This window comes from Mycteria americana, chromosome 6, assembly GCF_035582795.1.
Source record: "Mycteria americana isolate JAX WOST 10 ecotype Jacksonville Zoo and Gardens chromosome 6, USCA_MyAme_1.0, whole genome shotgun sequence".
In the NCBI taxonomy this organism is placed as follows: Eukaryota; Metazoa; Chordata; class Aves; order Ciconiiformes; family Ciconiidae; genus Mycteria; species Mycteria americana.
Genome location: NC_134370.1, coordinates 38,844,915 through 38,862,885, shown reverse-complemented (window position 1 = coordinate 38,862,885; position 17,971 = coordinate 38,844,915). Strand labels below are relative to the sequence as shown.

At 51.1% G+C, this 17,971-nt stretch overlaps 1 protein-coding gene across 6 annotated transcripts in view; it reads left to right on the top strand.

Moving 5' to 3' along the window:
• The first annotated feature begins 922 nt into the window (after nt 1-922).
• The window catches only part of ADAMTS14 (ADAM metallopeptidase with thrombospondin type 1 motif 14), a 38,795-nt gene continuing 21,746 nt past the window's right edge, over nt 923-17,971 (top strand). For all 6 annotated transcript variants that reach the window (XR_012776194.1, XM_075505385.1, XM_075505388.1 and 3 more), the window contains exons 1-4: nt 923-1,064; nt 1,477-1,898; nt 8,980-9,136; nt 10,404-10,600. Coding sequence is in view for 5 of the 6 variants with exons in the window: in XM_075505385.1 (XP_075361500.1) it covers nt 992-1,064; nt 1,477-1,898; nt 8,980-9,136; nt 10,404-10,600 (849 nt within the window). In the remaining variant the exon portion in view is untranslated. The remainder of the gene's footprint in view (nt 1,065-1,476; nt 1,899-8,979; nt 9,137-10,403; nt 10,601-17,971) is intronic.

Below are 17,971 nucleotides of genomic sequence, written 5' to 3'. Positions count from 1 at the left end.
GCCCCTTTACTCTGGTGTTGGATTTGTTGAAATCCTGCTTATTTTTTAGGGGACTACCTAATTTATTTGCCCCTCCTAAGGGTGGTAGCGAGGAGCCTGATGACGCACAGCACGTACCGAACTGTGTGGCTCCCAGCCGCAAAGCTTTGGCGATGCCCTTTGGCAAACCCAAGAGGTGGTCATCCTTGGAGAGCCGGCAACACGGCATCCAGAAACAAGGCGCTGCTCTGACGCAAGCACCTTCTCCATCATATCTCTTCCTAAAAACAGAGAGGAGGAGTAAAAAAAAAAATCATCCCAGATGTTTCTAAACAGGATGTTTACCCTCACCTCATGAGGCGGCAGGGGTTTAAGTGCTGGGAGATTTGGCTCTCCTTATGGAGCTCCTCTGCGCGGGGTCCCGCTCCAGCGTGGGGCCAGGGGTGGGTTTTGGGAGAGCCCCAGGGCAGGGAGGGAAGGGGCAGAGCAAGGGGGCTCCGGCTCCCCCTGCGGCTCCCGGCGCGCCTCGCCTTTGTTCGGGCAGGGCTGGAGCCGAGCGGCCGCGGGGCGGGGAGGGGAGGGCTGGCAGGCCGGAGCCGGCTGCCCGAAAAGGTTTTTTTTTTAATCTCCAAGAGAAGAACCATCCAAGCGCAGCCCGAGAACTTTTTTTTTTTAATAAGAAAAAGTGAAGGAAATAAAAAATTTTAAAAAATTTTAAAATAAGAAATTTGAGAAAAATAAGAAAAAACCCCTAACTCCCACCCCTTCGCGCAGACCCTGCCCCCGGCCCGCCCCACGCCGCGCACGGGGGCCGCGGGCGCGCAGCGCGGCGCCGCCCGGCCCCCCGGAGGCGGCAGCGGCGGCGGCGGGAGCGGCAGCGGCCCCGGCCCCGGCCCCGGCCCCGGCGGCGGCGGCGGCGGCGGCGGCGGGGGGAGGCGGGCGCCGGGCGCCGCCCGCCCCGCATCCCGCCCGCCCCGCAGCCCGCCGCGCCGCGCCGCGCCGCCGGCCCCAAATGGATTATCTGCGGCTGGTGCTCTCCTGCCTCGTCCCCCTGCACGGCTGCCTGGCCGCCGGCAGCGCCCCAGGTACGGCCCCTTCCCCGGGCGGCGGGGAGGGTCCCGGGGGTCCGGGGCTGGGGGGTTGTTTTGACAGGTGGCTTGCACCCCGGAGGATGGGGAGGAAGGAGAGGGCTGCCGCCGGCGCGGGGGTTTGGTTCCAATGGGCAACCGGGGGAGATGGAGGCTGGGTGAGAAATAGTTGGCGTGCTTGGCGTGCGGGGGGCACGTCAGCCCGAGTTTATTCTGCTACGTTTGACGCGCCCGGTTAAAACTACAAAGCGGAGCTGCGTCGGGAGGGAAGAGCAGTTGTTGGGCTTATCGGGCTCTGGCCGGGCTCGCCAAAGGCTCCCCGAGTTGGGTTGGCCACTGAAATCCCAACGTGTGAGCGGGATGCTCCGTGCCCGCCGCCGAGCCCGTTGCCTCCGTCTTGTCTCCGCAGAGCTTCTCCTGTCCGGCAAACTCAGCGAGTATGGTGTTATCATCCCCTTCAGCGCTGATTGCCGGGGCCGCTTCCTCTCGCACGTGCTGTCCGGCGACGCGGTGGTGGGGATCGGCGAAGCTGCCTGTCCCCCGGCCTCGCACCCATCCCACCGCCGCATCCCCCGCAGCCCCCTGGATGAGTCCCCCCAGCACCGCGGGGCCGGCGGCCGCTTGCTGTACTTCAACGTCACGGTTTTCGGCAAGGAGCTGCACCTCCGGCTGAGGCCCAACCGGCGGCTGGTGCCGCCGGGTGCCGTGGCCGAATGGCAGGAGGATTTTGAGGTGCTTTTCCGGGAACCGCTCCAGCAGCGGTGCCTTTTCACCGGTGACATCTCCGGCATGCCCGGTGCCGCTGTGGCCATCAGCAACTGCGATGGACTGGTAAGCTCGAGGCCAGCGGGGTGGTTCGTGCACGCTGCTTGTGTGTTGGTGTGGTTTTCTCTTAAGTGGCGGATCACAGTGTCCTGAAACCTGATTTTTTTGGTGATGCGTTAGGTGGCTGCACCATACATTGCCCTTTACCGGCTGGCTGCTGCGGGTTCCCTTTCCCCACGTGGCCTGTGGCGTAAGCAGGGCAGGGTACTACACGTGCGAGTGCTCCGTCCTTCCCCTGTATGTGCAGCTATATTTATTTAAAGGGGTTGAAAAAATTGCCTGTCCCGTGCCTGAGCTGCCTCCTGCCCAGAGGGGGACCATGTCAGATGCCGTTATGCCCGCGGGCTCTGCCCTGCCTCCAGGACAGGTACCCATGCTGCTGGTGGTGCTGCTTCATCCTTGCTCACCCGTGTTTTACCTTGGGACTGCTTCAGGAACTTTTTCTCCGCATTTCGCACCTCTTAAATGAGGCTGAGTGAGTTCGAGCATCTCCTGAAATCACTGTTAGCGTGCGGTCTTGCTCCCTCTAAGCATCTTTTTGGTGGAGGACCTCTTTTTTTTTTTTTCTAATAGCTGATGTGCTCAGAGTCTTTTGGCTTTCTGAGTGCAGGGTGAGCACAGTTCAGCATCGGTAACTTACTGCCACAGCACTTTAATTACTTAAATGGCTCTGTTACCTCCTTAACCCCGGTGTCTGGTCTGCCTGTGGGTTCCCTACCTTTGATATGCTTGAGGAATTTCTTATTTTTTTATACCTTTGGCCCGTTGCCCTTCAAATTTCCTTTGAGCCGATCTAATTCTTGTTTTAGGTGCCAGCGTTTGCTGTTTTCTCCTGGTACCACTTACGTTACTCCTGGGTTGGAATAAACGTCTTATTTTGCCTTTTTTTTTTATATATTTCTTTTTTGGTTGTTTTATTCTGGGAGTTCCTTAGCCAATTTTGGCTGCTAGCACAAACAATTTGGCATTCTTTTCTTTTTATATAGCGCCTGGTGTTACTATACAAGCAGAAATGATAGAGCAGCACAGCTAGAAATACATATTTCGCCTACATATAGTAGGGGTTTTTTTTGCCAGCAATTTTAGCACATAATCCACACCTTTTGAAGCATCTTTTTTGGAATCGGATGAAGCTGTGAATTTGCAGAAATTTCTCCGTGACATGGATCGCGCTGGGGCTGGTGAATTTGGGCAGGCTTGAAAGCTTTAAAGATATTTTGTATAACTCCAGCAAGCAACTAGTAGTGCTGCGTCTGGAATGAAAACCTGTTTTTTAAGTGTGCAGGTTGCATTGCAGATATATCCCATTGGCGTCGTGAGTGAAGGGATGCTGGAAGTGGTTGGCAGCTGAGTCTCTGTCCCACCACGGCCAGGAAGCAGTGAGGATGGTGTCAGGGGTTTTCTCTTCCCCGGAGCCCGCTCTACTGTTAGGGTCCATCTCAAGTAGGCTTTAGCTTAACTTTTCCAGGCTTTTCTAGGCGTTAGCCCCAAGTTCTCCCATCTCAGCCCCAGGCACACCTTCTCAGGTGGAGGTTGTTGGTATTTTTGCCCTTGTTCCAGCCATCCTTTGGCCACAGGTAGTAGCAGCGATGCCAGTTTAGGATGTAGCTTGTACTGCAGGATGCTTTTGCATGTGGATTTATGCAGCCATACCTGTCTTGCCGCGCATGGTACCCCCAAGCCCACTGTTTTAAGCTCGTGTAAAGGAAGAAGTGGCTCTTTGCCCAGGATCAGCAGTTCAGGGCTCTTGCTTCATCCCTCTTTACCTTCATTAACCCCCGATGCAGCCAGCTCTGTGGGGGCTTTGCTGCTGCTGTGTGGGGTGGGATTAGCCGAGCCGCGTTGTGCTGATGCATGGGGCTTCGGTGGTTTGCAAACGCCGAGGGCTTCTGCAGGGCAGTTTTGGTGTGTCCCCATTTCCGAAGCTATCCTGGCACACGGTGTTAGCATTGTGTTGTCTTGCAGATGTTTTATTTCTTCATGTAGAGCTTCAGCAGCACTAGGGAAGAGAAAAAAAAATGCTATTTTTTTTTTCTTCCTGCAATGTATTTATTGCTCCGTGGCCAACAAATAAATGCCCTGGCCTCAAGCAGCAATTTCCCATCATCCGGCGAAGCACATGTGGCGATTGCAGGCTGGGGGAAGAGGTCAGGAGGACAGAGCCCGAGCAGGGGCTCTGCTTCTCCCCCAGTAAAGAGGATTTTGTGATACATCCAACGTAGCAGTTGGTTTCTCTCTTTCATGGGTTTTTCTGGCTGGTGTAGATTGCTGTATGGTCCTCTGGCTTAAGTTAGTATGACAGCTCAGGGTCCGTCCCCTTTGGAGGAGTTGTGAGACCAAGAGGACCCCAGAAAAGCGGTGAAAAGAGCTTGATTTAGCAAATGGAGCAAGAAACAGAACCGAAAGGCAGTGGTAGGTGTGGATGGGATGGGAGGGTAGTATTTATGACCACGTTGTACCTCCAGTATGACCGGGCAGAGAAGCAGCAGAGCATCCGGGAGGGACGTACACGCTGGGGACTGTTGCTAACATCGCGCTAGATAGGGACTAACTTAACGTGGGGAGCACCGGCTGTAGGTAGCTTTGTTGCTCTTCGATATGCACGTACCCTGGAATTGCTGTGGACTTTTTCTGGAAGTTATCCATGAGCTTCAAAAGGGGATTGTGGCTTTTGCATCCCAGTATAGTGTGCGTGGGAGGCACAGGACCGCACTTGGCCCCTCGTTTCTGGTCAGAGGAAGCATTCTGAGATGCTGTGGATGAAGGCTGTGTACACAAAGAGATTATGCTGTGTATAAATGGAGACTGAGATTATAAATAATGAGGGGAAAAAAAACCCAGTTCTTGAAGAAGAGAGTGCACATTAAGTCTTTCCCAAATCCGTATTTAGCCATGGAATTGAGCTGATTTTTTTCACAGATGCCAAACCCATGGCACCTTCCACATTGGTTATTTGCTGCAGGCATCCACGCGTGAAAATCCGGCCTTTTTTTTTTTTTTTTTTTTTTTTGCAAGGGTGTCTCGTACCAGGGTGGGAAGATGCTGTCGTCCATAACATAATTTCAAAGCTGATCCAAGCCACCAAATTCCTAACTGGTAAAGTAGCGTTAGGCAGAAATCTCCCCCAGCAGACACATCTTGCTGCAGTGAAGGCATCCCATCCTTTCCACGCTGGCTTTAGCAGCGTGTGGTCGACCTTGCTTCTTCGTGCTTTGCTGGTTGCAGAGACGAGTGAAGAGTTATCGTCTGTAGGCACCGTATTTGCTTTTCATGGCTGACTTTTCCCTGCTGCTCTCTGGAGTTATTTGCACTAAACGCCAATGTGCTGCAAACTGTAGAGCCAGCGTTTTCCTGTCGCCCTGTCGTCCCTGTCGCCCTGGCCTGCTTCAGATGGGTGGCAGCAGATAAGCTGAGCACAAAAGCCCTCAGGAACAGTAATTAATAGGGAATGAAGGGAGAAACAGTCCCCATAACGATCCCCCTGTGCAAAAAGTATGGATTTGTCTTCCAGGATTTTCTCTGCAGCTCCTGAACTGTAGGGTTAATTTTGGGAAGAAAAAAGGTGCTGGTTTAAATGCCTGGAGGGTGAGATGTCTCAAGATGTTGCTCTCAATGAGAGTGGAGCAAATGTGTCTGAAGGTGGTATTTTATCCCCCAGCTTCACTGGTGGAAAGCTCTCTCTGCGTCCTGCTTAGCATCTTGCCCGAGTTTGCAATACTAGACTGTGTGCCCGGTAAGGAGCATGGAGTGAAATCTTGCTTAATTCCGTGTTCCTCTGTGATGCCAATGAGCTTGCAGATGGAGAGGTACCAAAATAGTGACCGAGCACCTCTGGGCCGTGCCCTGGTGCCACGCGCACCGTGCTGCTGCCAGGTGTGGTCCAGGTCTGTGCAGGGCAGATGCATCCCTGCAGATCCCCCCGATGCCCTCGCCGGGCAATCTCTGGATGAACGGGGAGCGGTGGCTAGTGATGGTGCCTGTGTTCACACAGCCCGGCTTTCTGGGACTTTTTGTCCAAATTAAGTGTGAATCGCGTAGGAAAAATACATACTATGCACGCAGCTGGATTTCCCCCTCCTCGGCACTGTTCGCTTCTCTGGCTGAGTGGAGCGGCTTTATTAATTTTTCCACATTTCAGCTGTGTTGAAGTGTCAGAATTTCCTGAATTCCTGTGGGAGTTGGAGCTTTTTTACCCAGCAGCGATGGAGTCGCCGCTTACCCGGGGTGCTGGGGGTCCCCCCCTTAGTGAGGCTGGCGCCGGGCCAGCAGGGCCAGTTCCTCTCTCCCATAGCCTGCGGAGATGCAGGAGAGCTGGAAAAGAGACTTCACCCTCTGTGAGCTGGCAGAAGTGAGTTTGGTGTTTTCCTTAAAAGAAAAAAAGAGTATATTTTCCCTCTTTACAGTGGAATTGTCTTCAAAGGGTCATTTTCTAGTTTGGGAATTACCTTCACTGAGAGCTGTAGACAGCATCTCATGTTAGAAATATCAGTAATGATAGTCTCACCTTGCTGGATTTAATTTGATTTGGTATTATTAAACCAAATAAAATTGGGGGTGAGAAGCACATGGCAAATTGATCATTGAGGATGGGATCGATCTTTTGGCAAGAGCCCAAGGAAAGCTTATGAGCTTATTTAGCTTATTTTTGGGTGGCGTCTGGCCTCTCTTGCTGTCTCCCTACAGTTATAACCTTCCCAAAATGCTGAAATACAACCCGAGCTGCTCCTTTTTAAGACCGAGCAGGTTCATGCATGCCTCTTGCAATGGTGTTTTTAGGTTGTTTTTTTATTTTTGTAAATGCCAAGGTGACTGCTGTGGTTTCTGTTTCATTTGTTAGGCTGCTCTGATCAGATGTGTACACAAGTTCTTGTGGTAGCCACTTTGCCTGTCGGTCATCGCTGGAGTCAGCAGCGTGTTGCATCCCGCCTTTGGGAGAAAGCATGGGCGAGAAAGTCTGGGCTGCTTTATTTCTTGAGCCATATATCATTAGTCACAAGATGTAGAGCAGTGCAAACCCAAGTGGGCTGTGGCTCGGGACCAGCCTCTTTCATATTTTAATCCAGCCTTGCCCCAGCGCAGCGGCACAGCTTTCCTCCAGCTGCCTGACTCAGCAAGTCCCGGCTTTCGCTGTAAACCGATAAACCGGTGCTGGGTGCCTCGTCCTGGGTGAAATGCCCCGTGGCAGGGCTGCGAGGGGGTAGCAGTGTCCCAGCAGACCTCCTCCTGGGGCAGGGGTTGCTTCTTCTGCTGCCGGGCTAAAATGGGATGCTGGCAGGGGTACTGTGCCGGGCGCTTTCGGGTAGCAGGCGTGCCACTCCAGCCCAAATTTGTAGTGATGTACAAGCTGGAAGCACGTTAGTTGGTGGGAAATCATCAGCGTAATTCTTGCATATAAAATCAAAGCGTGTTTGTGATGCCTGTGTCAGATGCCCAGCGCTCTGCCCTTCGTAGCTACTCATTTTTGTGTTAAGCAGTGAATGCCCACCTTCTCTTACCATATAATAAAGGGCAATGGCTTGGACCTGCCCCATCATCATGGACTTGCCCAACCATCACTGGACCTGACCTCTGGGTTGACTCCCTGGCTTGGTCTCTGCCTCATCACCACTGCCACGCCTGGTGCTCCAGACTCTTGGTTGAACCTGGCTGTGATCTTCATCTTGTTGGCTGGGGGTGGTGGGACGAGCCCTGCCTGGAGAGGTCCTGCCCTGGTGACCTGAACGTCTCCTACGGGAAGGACCTGAGATACGTGTGTCAGGCAAGTTGATACTAGCACAACTGCCCGTACTTAGATTCCTCGGGAAGGAGGTAAAACAAAACCAGCCAAAAGCCTGCTTTCCAGAGGAGTTAAGCAGCTAATAAAACCCAAGTGGAGCAGGAAATTTGATGAAGTCTAACAGAGCCAGGTTGGCTGATGCCATGATGAATGCAACGGTACGTGAATGCAAAGGAGATCCAGTGACCCAGGCGGACTTGGAAGAGTCCCAGCTTTGCCTGGCTGTTTAGAAAGCCCAGCTCACGTCTTCGTACCGCTGTGTGCAAAATAGAGATATATATATATTTTATTTTAATTTTATTTTATTTGATGAAAACAGTTCCAATACCCCAGCCTTGATGAGGACTCCAGTAGGTACATGCTGTCGAAGGCTTTGCTATAAGAACAGATCCATATGTTCTGCCTGCGCTTTCCAGGCAGCTATTCAACAGCAGGCAGCAGCGGGCAGCGCTGGAGGAAGGAGCGCGCGCGTGCGCGACGGAGGGAGCTGTGAGAAATGCTGTGCTGGGGGGGCTGCCCACGGGATGGAAGCCAAATCCTGGCAATCCTTTTGCTTGCCCGAGGTCTGAGCTGGCCGGCACTGCGGGGTATGAGTGCTTGGGCTGATGTCAAGGGGGATTTGGTGGGAGCTTGGTGTTAATTAGGAGCAGGTCGGTAGCCAGGACAACATTTCCAGCGATGTTTGCCCTCTCATTCATCTTCCCCTTCATTGGGAGGTGGAGTCGTAACACTTTCCAGCTTCTCCTCCGAAGGGATTCCCCTGTGTCAATTCCGAGGCACTTCACAGGGCAAAGATGATGGTTTCTTTTTCCTTCCTTCTCGCTGTGACTGCAGTTAGTAGCATTGGTGAAATGGCTGATTTCCTCCCCAGCGCTGTGGGGATGGGGATGGGCATGGGGAGGGTGCAGGGAAGCGCGGCGGCATCGGAGCCGGTGCAGCCTATATCCCCTGATGCACAGGGTTAGGCAGAACAACTCATCGCTGATGAGAAGGAATGGAGTTTCCTAGCCATATAAAGACATAACTTGAAGGGTTTTTTTGATTGGTTGGTGTCCCCGTCCCCCCCCCCCTTTTTTTTTTCCATCTACAGGAGAAATTAAGGGTCATCATACGTGAACATGGTAATGGATCCATCCCAGTGTCATGGAGTAGCCACAAGACACCTGGCTTATTTGGGATGCTTTTCCCCCCCTTGCATTCATGCATGCTCTGCATCAATCTTTAATGAGTATATTGAGTGTGTATGTACACGTATGTGTATATAAAAACACACCTTTTTTTCCCATTTCTTCATTTCCTTGTGGAGTCCAGGCTGGCCTGATTCGGACAGACAGCAACGAGTTCTTCATCGAGCCCCTGGAGAGGGGGCAGCAGGAGACGGAGGAGCATGGGAGGGCCCACGTGGTGTACCGGCGGTCGGCCATCCGGCAGGACGGCGCCGAGCCCCGCCAGGACCTCCACCCTGAAGGTAGGGGCTGCTGGAATCTAGTCCTTCCCAGCAATTGATAATAACTATTTCTTGTGGGGGGAGGATTTCTCCTTCCTCTTGCCCTCTGGCTTGTACATCTCGCCCTATGGCTTTAGGCTGGCTTTAACTGCCAGCTGGGTCATCAGTGAGAAGAAAGGAAAGAAAATGCGGGGCTTTTGCTGCGAACTTTGAAATTCTTCCAAATTTGGTTAAAATTGGATGAGTTATATATGAGTTGTTCTTCCTCTTCTTCAAAGAGGAAGAATCTCCTGGATGGGTGTGATCAGGCCCATGCATGATCACATTGGCCTTGGGATGGGAGGCAGAGTTGGGACTCGTGAGTGAAGGGGTCAGGAGGAGCCGGACTTGGTCCGACTTGGCTGCCGACTGTGGCTTGGAGATGTAGGTGCTGCAGTCTTGTTTTAATCACCAATACGTTGTGAAATGTGGCGCTGATTTGACTTTTTAACAGATGATAAAAGCCCTTCCTTTTCCCAGCATTCATAATTAATTTCACTTTTCTAGTGCCTTGTCCTTTTTTTTCCTTCTTCTGTGCCTTGAAGGAGAAAACGTGGCTTTTTTTTTATAGCATCACTTAGCCGTGCGCTGCACTCCGCGCGCATAAATCGCCTGCTGACTTCCCCTCTCACCCGCACAAAGCCGAGCGCACCCAGAAGTGTTTACAAGCATAGGGTCAACGTTGTGCACAAGCACTCTATAAACCTGTTTATATTTACGCAGAGGCATTAGCCTTCCCTGGTGTTTATTCACCTCTTGTGGCACCGTAATCAGCTCCCTGATTTTTAAAAAAGTGGAAAAGTTTTCCAGGGTGTGCTCATTGCTGTTGTAGCATTGCTAATGGCATTGCGATTGAGAGCTTCAGAGGCACTGCTGGGTGATGGGGTGAAGGATGTGATGAAGGGTGAAGGATGCTGAAGGATGGAGCTATCTGGCTGCAGCTATCTGCTCTCAAGGAGCAACCCCCAGCTTTGTACGCGTCCTCCCCAGCTATCCACCACCTCCCCAGGTGTCCCACCACCACCCAACGGATAGTGTAGGACCATCATCACATAGATGTGTCTTTTAGTGCTGGGTGCTACCAATTCAGAGCCATTTCCCCAGCACAGAGCAGGCGGGATCAACGACCTGGTTGGAGTTAAATATCCTATTTATTTTTCCTGCTTAATGTGTATTTTTTTGGAGTGTCACCATGGTGTCAGGTCACCTCAATGGCTGTTTCTTTTTCTGCCCCCCATGCCTTGCTCAGTGCCTGGCGTGCGGGTGGGCGATCTCCCCAACTCCCTGGAGCTGATGACGGAGCAGCTGGGGGACGTGGAGCGCAAGAGGCGCCATGCCAGGAAGGACGACTACAACATCGAGGTCTTGCTGGCAGTGGATGACTCGGTTGTACGCTTCCATGGGAAGGAACACGTCCAGAACTACGTCCTCACCCTCATGAACATAGTAAGGCTTGGCTTTGGGGGGCCGTTGGCTCCCACCCCTCCCTTGGTTTACTGCTCTTCAGGTGCTGCAAATCTCTTATCCTGGAAAAAAATGGGCTGGAGGGGGGAAAGTGCTGCAGGAAGGGCTGTTCCTTCACTGGAACAGCCAGCTGTGGCATTTAATAGCTGTGGTAATTAGAGTGATGGAAATCAGAGCACTTTTATGTTCATCTCCGTCATGTTCCCCTGGCCAACGGCAAGGTCCGGTGTGTTGGTTGTCGTCACTGTCTGTCACCCGAGTCCAAAAGCATCTTCTGTTTCTCCTGGCCAAGACCATCTCCTCCTCGTGGCCGAAATCTCAGCAAATGCTAGGAAAGACAATGGTTGTTGATTACTTAGTTTGAAATGATGATATTTATTATTTATTTTGTAATTATGATGTTTATTATTTATTTTGAATAATATTTGTTGATGGGGGATTTTAATAGATTTTCAGAAGTTTTTTCACATTCCTTGGAAACCCTGTACAGCTTGAGGATTCGTCAGATGTGTTTGAAAAGGAGTTTATAGCAGCTTTACAGCAGCCCTGCTTCTGCACCTCTCCTCACCCGGTGGCGTGGGGCAGCCCATGCTGATTCCCTACACCGGTTTTCTTTCCTTTTTAAGATAAAAATGTACATATTTCCCAAGTCCTGAGAGATGTGGAAGGATCAATATTTATTCAGCTCGTCATCTTGTGGGAGGTTTGCTCTGCCGGCACCTGGATGTCTGCAAATAGGGTCCATGTTCAAAGATCTCTTTCGTGCGCTCTCCCATTTTTGTTTTGTTTTCCATGCTTTATCCTCACCTCTATTTATTTATTTTTATTTAAGTACTCTTTTCCATGGTGATGGAAAGTGTTCAAAAGGCACAACCAGCTCAGAAATAACCGAGCTATAAAGATGCTTTTGCTTTTTGGTTGGTTGCTTGTTTGTTTGGGCATTATTTCTGCCCTGGCAGGCAGGCTCAGAGCCATGTTGCCAGTAACGAAGGGGAAATTATCAACAAAAGGGGTAAGGATTTGCAGGATTAGAGGAAAAGCATAATGTGGCCAGTCCTAAATAGAGAAGATACTGGTTTTAAAAAGCAAATGCCTTCATTGCAAAGTTTTATCCTCCGGTGCGTTATCCAGACGCCTGTGGTAGGATGCTCTCAGCATCACTTAAATTCAGTCTCTGAAAGTTTCTCCCCTTTGCTTATTAAATCCTTCTGCAAGGGGAAGCCACAGGGTTCCCTGTTCTGACCCCGGGCTCTTCCCACGTTATGGGGGTCGGAGATGATGTAATTTTTCCTTTCCGATCCGGGGGGACGGACGGTTTGAGTGCCTGGGGATTGTCAGCTCTAATCAAAAGGTTGGTTTTCAGGCGCATTTCATGGTTTATACCCCGCGGGCAGGACTTTTCAGGGAGTGAATGCGCGGGATGCTGGGCTGGGAGAAGGGAGGACCACTGTCTATTCACATAAAGGCGGCACTGGAGACTTTAATGAATTAAATAAAGGGGGAAAAAACCAGCATCAATAAAAGGGGGGAAAAAACCAGGATAATGCATGCAACAAATACTTCCCCCAAGTATTATTTCCTTCTATACATTCCTCCCCCACCCCCTTCCCCTTCTTTCTTTCTGGTTTTTAGTGCATTTGCTTTCCAGCTTTGCCATGACCTCCGTCCGCCTCCTCTTCCCTTGGCGCCGCCTCGTTTCCTTACCGGCTCGGATTGCCTTGAAATACCCGATTCAGCAGAAAAAAAATGCTTTCTGGCCTGGATGGCAGAGGAGGGTGCCGGGGGTTGGCGGGGAGGAGCGTGCTGGGACCACACAGCTGAACACTAATCCCATTAGTTGGAGGCAAGGGGAAGGAGGAGAGGCTTGGCCAGCCCTCTAACGAGGAAAGGACTTAATGAGCTGAGCTGGAGTACGCCGGGGGATGCTGCACGGGAGCCAGCTGGGAAAGCCTCCAGGAGTTTTGCTATCAAGATCTATCCCAAGGGAAGGGGGGCAGTGAGCTTGGAAGTTCATAATAAACTTCCCTGGCCTTTTCTGGGGTCCCTGCTGGGTGCCGACGTGGTGGTAGGACATGTATCCCTTCCCGGTCCTTCACGGGCTTGGCTTAACGTGGTACTACTGTAGGTAGGGTCCTGGGGCTCTCCCCGAGACACAAACCCTTTTAATAGGGACTCTGTCAGCTGAAGCTTGGTCATAAATGATTCATCATGAAGACTTCCCCCCCCCCCCCAAAAAAAAAAAAACCCTTATTTTATTGCCAGAAATGTGGATGCTAGGCTTTTCATCAAACAGCGCTGTGTCTATCCCAGGAAGCTGACATGAGGATGACTGCTCTTTTTGTGCACCTAAGAGCTTCCCCACAGCTGCTGTCCCCGCTAGCTCCCAGCCTGCATTCCCAGCCTGCTGTTCCCTTCTTGGCTCGGAGCCTACACGAGGATTTTGGGTCAGGTTGAAGTGAGTGGGAAATGCATCCTTTGCCATTGCTTGCTGTGCCTGCTGGAGAAGATGCATCTGAGCATATCTCGTAACTCCCAGCTGAGAATCACTGTGTCCACCCTAGCAAAACCTGGCCCCCTGCCTGACGCTGGCCCTTGGGATGAATATTTGGTGATGTGGCGGCTGGGGGAAGCTGTTCCCCTGTCTTGCTTGCTGCCTGTGGCAGGGATTGCGATGCTCTTGAAGCAAAATTAGCATCCCCCAGCCACAGTGACTGCTGTGTGCGAGGGCTGAAGGGTGGGAGAAGGGCTGGGAACCAGGAGAGGATCCAGCGCCCTGTAAGGGGAAGAGGAGAGGAAATGTTTTGTGTCCTGCTTTGTTTTTCAGCCTCTTGTCATTCAGTTGGGCTCCTTGGTTTTCTCCTCTGTGCTTCCCACCCGTTGCCCCTGATCCTCTCAAGGCTGGGGCTGGCCCTGCTCGGGGGAGACAAGCCAAGCTATGGGCTCTGTTAAGCCTGGCCCTGGTGTCAACGGTTTGCTGGGGTTTTTGTAGGATAGTGCCCACGATTTGGTTAAGGATGCAAAGGTACTTGGTGTTTTCCATTGTTTTGGGTTACTAGGGAAACCCCGTGAGTCAGAGCCCTCTCCAGGCTGGGACTTGTTGGCTGAATTATTGTTCCCAAGGGCTGAGCGACAAAGACTGCTACTGAGACCCCACGCAGGAGAGGGTTAGGGGAAAAAATCAAACCTCCAGCTTTATTTTTAACGTGGGATTATCTGTAAAGCCAAGCTGGAGTGTGGATTGCTTGAGAGACTGATTTGCTGAGCTCAGTGCCGTTTCAGGAGGGAGGCCAGTCTAAAATAATGGGCAAATTATAGTCCTTCTGGTGTATGGGTTTGTTTTGGGTGGTTCATGAGGCATCTCCTTGCTAACTGATAATAGCAAAAAATACCTCTGATGTCTCTTTTACACGTGCATGCGCTGTTTCCCACGCCCTGTGTAGGCTGACATGTTTGTTGCTATGTTTTTGGGACAACATAGCCTGTTGCGTAGAGAGCTGTGATAAAATCTGGAGTCTTGCTCTGCAGAGCAAACCTCCCCTGTCCTCCATTCCTCTGTATTGAAAATGTAGGTAGCATAGGTCAGCCCTTGCAGAGGGTGGTGTGAATCCCTGCAGGGGATGGAAGTGTATGTAGCAAGCCCAATAATGTGGTCAGGAGGACTTTTGCCTCTGTTCCTACCCCCTCAGCCCCAGCAAACGGGCTTGGGGTGAATCCACCGGCATGAAAATTGAGCAAGGGAATAAAAGAAAGGAGCTTAAAGATGACTTGGCTGTTCTGAGTGAGCGATCTGGGGTTTTGAAATGTCAGCTATTCTGCTGGTTTGGCAAATTCTTCTCGTGTCTCTCTCTTTTGTTTTCCTTCCCTGAAGAACGGCAAGGTCTAGACGTTGCCAGTGCGGTTTGCTGTCGAGATCTTGTGTCTGGGGCTGCAGACTCGGGGCTGGCCAGACTTGCAGGGATTTAGGTAGACAGCCTTGCTCACTCCCAGCGCCAGCGAGGGTCTGGGGGGGTGGCCCATGCACTTTGCAAATTCACTGAGCCTTTCGGAGAGGATGCACAGGGTTTTAATGTTTCTTTCACTCTTTGTAAAGCTTAGCATCGTCTCCTTGGCATTGCAGGGCCCGGGGGCTTTGGAGTTGCCTGCGGGGGGTCCTGCGGGCTGGTTGTTCTTGCTGGTTTGCCCTTAACACACACCTAGCCTTAAGGGCTGGTCTTTTTTAGGAGAAAAAAAATCCTCTTTTAAATGAAATAGGAGAGCATGTCTTGCCAGGTGACAGTATTATACAGGCTGGGCACCTAACCACGTGGGCGAGAGGGATAAGAAGATCTTTATCCCATCTGTCTTTGGGGAGGTGGGTCCCTTTACTGGAGCCCTTTGCTGAGCAGGTATTTTCTGGAGGGATTTTCTTTGAAGATGTTGACTCGCTTAATGGCATCTGCAGAGGGCAGGGGGAGTTGTGCCAAGCCTGCAAACTGCTCTCCAGGCCCATTTCCATCCCCTCTGCTGGCTTGCACCAGCTCCAGGGCAGGCTGATATAGGCAGCAAGCACCGAGCCCTTTTGATTATGTGTTGTTTTTTTTTTTTTTTTTTTCTCGATCAATTATTTATGTCTGGCTATTAAGGGAAGTCCGTAGCCTTGGGCAGTCTGGTTCCACATCTGCTTTCTGAATTAACTGTAAAGGTCACTGCGGAGCTGGTATCTGTTAGGTACAGATCCCTGCCTAAATGCTGCCCTCCCCTAGACAAAACAGGGGCTGGGGTTTAGGGTTAACCCTTTTGCTCGGAGGCTGGAGGGGTACCTAGTCCCTGCTAGCTGAAGGAGAGTGGGATTTAGCACTGCTTTAAAAGGGAGATTTAGGGGATTAAATCCCATCTTGGAGTAATACGGCTTCTTGCATCTTAGTCCCTTAATGAGCTGTTTCTAAGCTGCTTGTGGTCCTGCTGCTGTCCATAGCTGCTTCTCTAGCAAGGCTGAAGAAGGATGTGCAGCGCTGGGAGGTGTTCATGAGTTTAGTTGTCAATGCCTGTGAAAAGTATTGCTTTTCCCTAATTTAGGATATATTCTTTCTCCCAGGGTAGCTAATGTTGTCTGGGGGTGCACAGTTTGGGGCAGGGAGCTCGTCTCAGGCCTGGGGACTGTTTGCAGGTACCACTGGTAGAAAGAGACATTGCTGAGAGGAGGGCTGCATGGTAGGTCAGCCGGCACGGAGCAAAGCTCTTGCCCCGACAGCTCTTCTGCTCGTGCTCCTTCCTCCTCTGGATGCGACGCTCCTCTTCTCCCGCTTGCTGGGGCTGCCATGCGGCAGGCTGTCACGGAGCATCCTTTCCTGCTGCCCGTGGGGTCTGCCGAGCATCCTGCCCAAATATCCTGCGCAGCTGGGAAAGGAGAGGTCTGCGCTGCTCCCTTGGATGCTCCAAGTCACGGCAAGGTCAGGCAGTGGCTTGGCCAGGAGCTCCGGCTGTCGGAGCGGTCACTAATGGACTAACACACGGTTTATCCCAACGGATCGAGAGGTCCTTGGGAGTGGAGAGCAAGCAGCAGAGTGCCGGAGGATGATGCTGAGGTGTTGACTGAAGCGGAGGCTTAATGGTGCTCCAGCTCCCCACAAGTGCTGGTGGTGAAGGAAAATGCGTAAAGATTTTGGAAAGTGAAGGAAATAGGCATGTTTTCCCCCTTGTTCCCCTGAACCATCCCCCAGGTCCAGCTCTCTGGCTCTTCAGGCCCATGGCATATTTTTCATTTCTCCCTTTCTCCCCCCATTTCTTGCCCTTTTATATTACCTCTCATATGACACGCATTAAGGCTGGAATATTTTTGTAAAGGGCCAGACTCCTGATGGGGGACTTCTCAGATCCGCTAATGTTTTCTCTGGGATGCCAAAGCCTCCTACGTCCCAAAATGCAGGGCTGAGTGTGACCCCCCTGGGGTGCTGTAGCTCCTTGCTGGGATGGATGCTTCGTGCTTTGGTGGGACTGTAGGTATGAGTAATGTTTGCAAGCGGGAGCCCAGCTGCAGCGCGGCACGACCTTCCTCCCATCTGCGCACATCCCAAAAAAAAAGAGTTAGCGTTGGAAGAAATCCATCATATTCTCATTATTCTTACAAAATGCCTTTAAAAGGTATTGGTGCAGCGTGAAGGAGCATCCCAACCACGATAAGCAGGGGTGAGCTGAGGATGGATCGTGCGGCGTTAACTTTCCATGCTGCTGAAGCAATGCCCCCGCAGGGCTTACAGCCTGTGCATCCAAAGGGATGCATAATGGGGATGGACTGGCAATTTAGTTAGTGATTTATTTTTTTTTAATCAATTTTGCTGCATTCGAGACTTTGCAGGCTCAGGACCTGCACCACTTCTCTGCAAAGCTCAAAGCCGCTCCACAGGAGTATTAGTTGTCAGGAGGAAATGTTAATACTGGGTCTTTGGGTTTAAAAATGGCCCAAGTGGGTATTTCAGACAGCAGCAACAGCCTCTATAAATCGGGGGGGCTTGTAAAGCACTTGTGCAGTCTGGAAAATGGTAGACTTGGATGCGGGCAGCAGTAAAGGGGCAGGGTGGTTGTCACCCAACGCTCGAGTTCAAATGTAAGCCTAAAAGAAGAAGAGGAATGGGGGGAAAAAAGAGAAAAGCTCCATAAATCTGGCTTTATAATATTCATCTAGTCTGGAAAGCTATGATAGAACTGAGGTAAATTATTTCTCTCTTGGACAAAGTTGAAAAAGTATATTTTAATTTAAACATTAATTCTGGTCAATATTAAAAATGGTTTTAATTTGACTTCCTCAACTTCTGCACTGAACCTTCATTTGTGGCAGTGTTCATTTTGGAGACATTTGGGGAATAAGAAAGTCCTATTCTCTAAAAATCAATATTTTTTTGTCTGAGCTGTATTTTCACACGTGCTGTGCAGGTGGTTTAAGGCTAGTGCAGGATCTCCTGCGCTTGCGTGAGTTTATGGCTGCCCACTCAGTGCCTCTCTTGGTGGCCGGCTGTCACCACGTTCAGCTCGCAGGGACCTTTCTCGTCTGGATGTCTTCTTCTCTTGGTAGCACTTAGGAGTAGAATTTGTTTATTCATCCTAGAAACGCAGAAGGAAAAGGTTATAGCTCATTATTTCCTTTGCAAAGTCATTTTTAATAACCGACGTTGATAGATATCTTATTGACTCACAAGCCCTCCCTCTTCTTTTCATTGTATTGTCTTCTCCTGGGGTTTCTGAAGCAGGAGGTCAACTTTGACTCACTGGTATAACTGAGTAATGCCCTTGCTTTGATACGATCGCTCGCCTCTCCCCAAAAAGCCATTTTTTCTTTCCACCAAATGCAAAGACGCTGGAGTCCGAAGCGTTTCCTTC